The sequence below is a fragment of the Olea europaea genome, chromosome 5 (genome assembly GCF_002742605.1).
Source record: "Olea europaea var. sylvestris chromosome 5, O_europaea_v1, whole genome shotgun sequence".
Classification (NCBI taxonomy): Eukaryota; Viridiplantae; Streptophyta; class Magnoliopsida; order Lamiales; family Oleaceae; genus Olea; species Olea europaea.
In genome coordinates this window covers 2,001,953-2,008,475 of record NC_036241.1, presented here as the reverse complement: position 1 = coordinate 2,008,475, position 6,523 = coordinate 2,001,953, and the positions used below count along the sequence as shown (strand labels likewise).

The 6,523-nt window shown below is 32.8% G+C and overlaps 2 protein-coding genes across 4 annotated transcripts in view; one reads left to right on the top strand and one right to left on the bottom strand.

Moving 5' to 3' along the window:
• Positions 1-1,596: 1,596 nt before the first annotated feature.
• LOC111394379 (F-box/kelch-repeat protein At3g06240-like) lies at positions 1,597-3,199 on the top strand. The gene has a single exon (XM_023020168.1). The coding sequence runs from the start codon at positions 1,755-1,757 to the stop codon at positions 2,952-2,954; it is 1,200 nt and encodes a 399-aa protein (XP_022875936.1). The 5' UTR covers positions 1,597-1,754; the 3' UTR covers positions 2,955-3,199.
• A 713-nt stretch (positions 3,200-3,912) lies between these two features.
• Positions 3,913-6,523, bottom strand: part of LOC111394378 (probable magnesium transporter NIPA6) — a 20,974-nt gene continuing 18,363 nt past the window's right edge. The window contains exons 7-9 of one of the 3 annotated variants that reach the window (XM_023020163.1): positions 4,866-4,958; positions 4,668-4,785; positions 3,913-4,354 (exon numbers count right to left, since the gene is read on the bottom strand). In XM_023020163.1, coding sequence (XP_022875931.1) covers positions 4,230-4,354; positions 4,668-4,785; positions 4,866-4,958 — 336 coding nt within the window. In that variant the 3' untranslated portion in view covers positions 3,913-4,229. Of the gene's footprint in view, positions 4,355-4,667; positions 4,786-4,865; positions 4,959-6,523 lie in introns of those variants that run through there. The other 2 variants (XM_023020162.1, XM_023020167.1) reach the window with 2 other exon arrangements.

Here is a 6,523-nt window from a genome sequence, read left to right as displayed (position 1 = left end):
ATCTGTTTGATTGCGAAAATAAAATTTGGATGAAAAGAAAATGAATTCCAAGGAATTGAATTACCTAGAAATTATTTTTTCGTGAATTGTAAATTATTGTGTTTGATTGATATAATTTTCTACATGAAAAATGTTGAAGTAAAAGTGTTTTTTGGTATTCGTTTGGCTTTATTTTATATGATAATTGTCAATTTAAGGGATATCCACTTCTACCATTGTTTTTAGAATTTATTTAAATTATTGTGTTTGATTGATATAATTTTCCACATGAAAAATGTTGAAGTAAAAGTGTTTTTTTGTATTCGTTTGACTTTGTTTTATATGAAAATTGTCAATTTAAGGGATATCCACTTCTACCATTGTTTTTAGAATTTGTTTCTATTGCCAACCAAAAAAAAAAAAAAGGGAAAAAAAAAAGACAAAAAAATTATCTATATTTTGGTATTCGTTTGACTTTGTTTTACATGAAAATTGTCAATTTCAAAGATATCATCTTTTATAATTGTTCATAGAATTTGTTCCCATTGCCAACAATTAAAAAAAAAACAAAAAGCAAAAAAAAAAGGTGAAAAACCAAAAATCACCTACGCCTAGGAAAATAAAAGGTGGAAAATCACACTTTAAGGTGTTGTACCTAGAAATTCATGAAAAATTAATTTCCTGAAAAATTTTGTCAATCAAATAGGCAAAAAGTAGAAGTTGGAATTTGAATTTCAAGTTCCATGGAAAATTTCGTGCAATTAAATGGGGCCATAGTGATTTTTTTGGAGGATTTTTGGTTAAAAACTAACTTTCAACAAGTCATTAAAATCCTAATGATTTAATGATTTAACCTGCAAAGAAGTAGGATTTTCAATTAAAGAATAAGCATCAAATTGAACCAATAACCTAAACGAAACTTTTTATAAAAATTAGTGATAAGTCTAAAACAAATTAAACTTCGGTGGCCATCAGTAAAATTAACCCTTAAATGGACACAACTTTTAAGGGTACGTTTGGTTTGCCATTTTAAGCCGTTCTCATTGTTGCAAAACAATGAAAATACTTTTGATATTGTATTTCTAAAAATATATTTCCGAAAACAAAGATAAATTTATAACATAAAACTTAAAACACATTTTTGACATTTTTAGATAAAATACTGAAAACATTCAAAAATAGAAAACAATCGTTTGAATAAATTTTATTTAAATAAAATAATTTGTAAAAATATAATACAAAAAATAAAGAAAATATATATTTTTTAAAATCTCAAATCAAAAGTGCTTTTTAATTTTTTTTGTTTTGAAAATTAATTTTTCATAATGACAAACTAAGGGGGTGTTTGGGGGTTATTTTTATGTAAAAATGCACTTTAGAATAGTAATTTGATGGGAATTGTGGTTGAAAAATAAAGAAAATTTTTTGATTGACGTGTAATATTATTTTAATAAAAAATGTGTGATTGAAAAGAAGAGAGAAAAAAATATATTTTAAAAAAAATGGATACCAAACGAGAGATAAATGAGTTTTAACGTTTTTAAAACAATTCTCTAAATAAAAAATTAAATTTAAATACAAGCGACTCCATCTGTCATTTAACATACGAAAACGCCTTGTCGACCTTATGGTCCTTCTCTAACAAGAAACTAACATAGGAAATGGAATCTTGAAATAGCGTTATTATAAAGCAACAACTCTCCTATATAAATTCATCTTTGCCTTGGCTTAGATGTAGAGAGAACCCACCCCAGTCCACCCCCACTACAGCAGCTATGGAGAATTCGATATACTACAAATACATAAACCAGAAAAATGTTTTCTTAATGAACCTACCATCAGATATTTTGGTTGAAATTCTGTCGAGGCTCCCTGCCCGAGCCGTCTTCCGATGCAAATGCGTATGCAAAACCTGGATCAAGATATTTTCCGATAGTAAATTTGTAACCTTACATTTTGCCAAGGCTCGTCCAGGCATCGTCGTCCATCAATCTGAAATGTTCAAGAATTTCATCAAGTTAGTGGAATTTGGAGATGAGATTGATCATCATGATCTTGATGATGATTCTCTTCTGAAATTTGATCTCAAGAGGATTAGTGAATTCTCTGGTGCAAATATAGTTCTTGATGGTTCTGTTAATGGCTTGATATGCTTAAGGGATTCGAATTACGAACACGAAAGCGTTTATGTTTGTAATCCAACTACGCGGGAATATGTTAGGCTCCCGGATCCCGAGGGAGTCGTTCAGTATCCTAGCATGGCCACGTATGGGTTCGGGGTAAGTAGAGTATCTGGTGAATATAAAGTGGTTCAAGTTTTTCACGACCAGGTTCTTGACCCGATTAGGCAAACATGCATAAGAATTCCATGGTCGGAATGTCATGTTTACACCCTCGGAACCGGATCATGGAGAAGCATTAATGAAAATATGTTGAATTTTGCCTATGGTCGTCGTTGTCGTTCTGTTGGGTTATTCTTCAATGGAAATATTCATTGGTTGATAAAAGATTTAGACGATACTCATGAAATGATTTCGTGTTTCGATCTAGAAAACGAAGTGTTTCAACCATTCCCGGCTCCATTTCCAGGCAAGGAGGGGCTTCTTGGGGGTCTTGGAGTTTTACAAGATCGTTTATGTTTATGTGATAATACTTCATATTGTGAAATCAACATCTGGGTTATGAAAGAATATGGCGTAGAGAAATCATGGACTCGACAGTTTGTCATCACTAAAATGACAGAGTTAACAGGGCCAACACTTGAAGTAGTTTATCCATTCAAAATTTTCAAAGATGGGGTGATTATGGTGCTATGGGGGGACTTCTTTATGCTGTACTGTTGCAATAAGAGCAATGTTGGACAAGAAGTCGACCTCGATCAACCACGAGGGCCTAATAAAATCGAGGCGATGCTCCATGTTTCAAGTTTGGTCTCACTCAAGAACTTCGGATTCGAGAATGTTTGTAACTTTTGATTGTGCAGCAAAACAAGGAATAGTGGGTCCCGAATGAGTGAGAGAACCGGAACGAACACACCTCTAGTTTACCAGTTATCGTGTCCACAATAAACACTGTATATGCAAGTACAAAATAGATGTTTGAGTTAGTGACACATGCACAATCATATATAAATATTTATATTCATTCTGTATGCATAAATTATGTACACATTGTGCTGTTATTATAAAGAAATTGAAAGTAGGCATGTTTCATACGTTAACATTATTCAAGAGATGCCACTAATTTTAACAAAAGTGATTTCTCTGTTCATAACAAGGAGTAAAATTATGTCTTCATGCAATGTAACCAGCACATTACACAAAGTTTCATGTTTGGTACACACAACTTGTGTTCGTCGAGGATAAACTGTACAATAAACGAGATTTTTTATTTTTTATTTATTTATTTATTATTATTATTATTATTATTATTATGCCTAATAAAATCGAGGCGATGCTCCATGTTTCAAGTTTGGTCTCACTCAAGAACTTCGGATTCGAGAATGTTTGTAACTTTTGATTGTGCAACAAAACAAGGAGAGAACCGAAACAGACACATCTCTAGTTAACCAGTTATCGTGCCCACAATAAACACTGTATAGACAAGTACGGAATAGATACTCGAGTTAGTGACACGTGCACAATCGTACATAAATATTTATATTCATTCTGTATGCATAAATTATGTACACAGTGTGCTGTTATTATAAAGAAATTGGAAGTAGGCATGTGTCATACGTTAACATTATTCAAGAGATGCCACTGATTTTAACGAAAGTGATCTCTCTGTTCACAATAAAGAGTAAAATTATGTCTTCATGCAAATGTAACCAGCACATTACACAAAGTTTCATGTTTGGTACACGCAACTTGGGTTCGTGTGGCATAAGATAATGCTTTGGACAATAAGAAAGAAAGCATATATCTTCAATAATCAAAATACAAAATGGGAAATTTCTTCATTTCATCTTTTTGTAAAGAGTAGACATTTCAGTGGCATAAAAATACAATGTGGTTCTATCTTTAGAGTTAATACAAGCACAAAAAATTACTTAATATTATTAGAAACTACTGCATACTTATGCTAATCAAGCCTGGGCCGTGGAAAAAATAAATAAATAAATCCCTTTGAAATTCAGTAAAGATACAATCCTCAAACGGCAGATCAACCTAAAGTTCGCGATCAAGAATCTTGGAAGACAACATTTAGAAGATAGCTTTGAGTGACAAGATCGTCCAAGTTCTGTTACGTTACTTGAAATGTTCTTGCCGAATAATTGCCACAAATTCAGGGTGCAATTCATCATTGTCTTTTTGTTTCCATATTTCGCCATTTGCATGGACCCGCCATGATATTTGAGGTAGTGCTGAATAATCTAAAAAATATCAATAGAATTATGGTAGTCAATTTTGACCCACAAAGCATAAAGATATCAGCAACAAAAAGCAACGGGAAAAGGTATTTACCAATAAATCTACCATAAACTGCAAAGAAATAAAATCGAGCGGACAACTTGAAACAGAAAGTGCTCAGTGCTAAGTTCATAAAAATTACGTCATTTGCTATAAGCTAGTTGCAACAATCATCAAAAAGTACAAGTTCCAAGAATTACTGAAAACAAAGTCAGCCACAAATAAAGTAGATGTTTCAATGAATATATTCGTGCTCAAGTAGAGAAGTGGACATACCTGCAGCTGCTGTGTTTTCTGGATCTCTTGTACTGTGCAAAACCATTTTACCCGAAAGTACAGTAATAAATCCACAGAGAACCGAAACAATGCTGCTAGCACTCTGACCAGCCCAATCCTAGAGTAGTGGAGTACAGGTTTAGAGTTTAAACAAAATAGCAACACTGTAACATTGTTGCAAGGGACATTCTTAGATACCTTGAACATTATGGCACTGGCAAAAATTGTAAGCGATGTGAACATGGCATAATAGATTGGAGAAACTACAGCAGTGTTAAATGTGTCCAAAGCCTGGAAATAAAAGCCAAAATGATTCAATTAATTTAAAATTCAAATGAGACCGTTGAAACAACCAAAAGAACACGAGTATGATCTAACTGCACCAAGAATTAGAGGCAAAAACTATGTTGCTTGAACTTGGGTAGAAGTGTCAAACACAGACAAGGATATGGATCTAACTCTTGGGAATTGTCAAAATTTTCTTTGGATTATTACAACTCTATTAGCCAGAAAAAGTATAAACTACAATCTTCTTCAATGTCTTAGAAAAACATCTCTAAGTTCAAGCAAGACTTGATTTCATTGCAATGCTGCAATGACAGGCTGAAATAAAAGATTAACGCATCAATTAGGAAACACAAAATCTCAGGGAATAAGCCACGTCTAGAGCACTGAATAAACAGATGCATCAATAAGTTCTAACTTACACTCTTGAACCGTCTTTCATCATTACCAACAAGTAGAACTCGGATCCTCAAACCTTTCTTTTTCATTATCTTTAGTTACAGCCAACATTGGGTCCTCAAATCTCTCTTTTTCATTATCTTTACTTACTGCCAACATTGGTTCCTCAATTTTCCTAATTTTCACATCGAGGTTAAAAGAATTTATTTTACATCTTAAATTTTATGAACTTGCTTTTGATGCGCGATATAGTCTTGATTACTTTTATGCTTTTACAACGTGTTTCTTTGGAACGATTTCTAACATATTAAGAAAAAAGTTTTAGATATATTTACGAGAAAATCTATTTGACTGGCCATCACATTTGTATGAAAGTTAGTTTTTACTTTTTAGTATAGCATAATAGCTTCCTTATTGGAGCAAATATGACTTAACAAGATTTTAAGATATTTAAAGGGGAGCTGGGGAAAAGGATTATTTTTTGGCAAAAACCAAAATAGATGCATTGAAACCTATACCGATTCTGATTGGGCTAGCTCTATTGATGATATGAGGTCTACATCCGGGTACTGTACATTTGTGTGGGGGCAATTTGGTGACTTGGAGAAGCAAAGAACAAAGTGTAGTAGCTAAAAGTAGTGGAGAAGCAGAACTGAGAGCTTTAGCACATGGCTATAGTGAACTTATTTGGATTAGAAGGCTTTTGGATGAGCAACAACAGCCATACTTAAGACCCATCCATAAGTATGGCTCATAATCCAATTCATCACGATCGCACCAAACATGTAGAGATTGACAAACATTTTGTCAAAGAAAAGATAGAGAGCGAAGATGTTTGTATAACATATGTCCCATCCAAGAACCAGGTTGGAGACATTTTTACAAAGGGATCTAGCAGGCAGATGTTTGAAGACTGTGTGAGCAAGCTGGGAATCATCAATATTTTCTCTCCAGCTTGAGGGAGAGTTTTGAAGAACAATATTTCTGTCATAGTTGTAATCTTACCTCTTATTTTCTAGAAACAGGATTTAGATTAGGTTGTTATTTAAATTTGTATATGTATATCCTAATTTTCTAGTATTTGTTATGATCCTTTTTTGGTTTGTTACTTCTGCAAACCTCTTTAAATTGTGGCATTATCAATCAATAATATATATATATATATATATATA

Bases quoted from the DNA above. Each gene is read 5' to 3' on its own strand.
- LOC111394379 (XM_023020168.1), top strand. From the start codon at position 1,755: ATGGAGAATTCGATATACTACAAATACATAAACCAGAAAAATGTTTTC.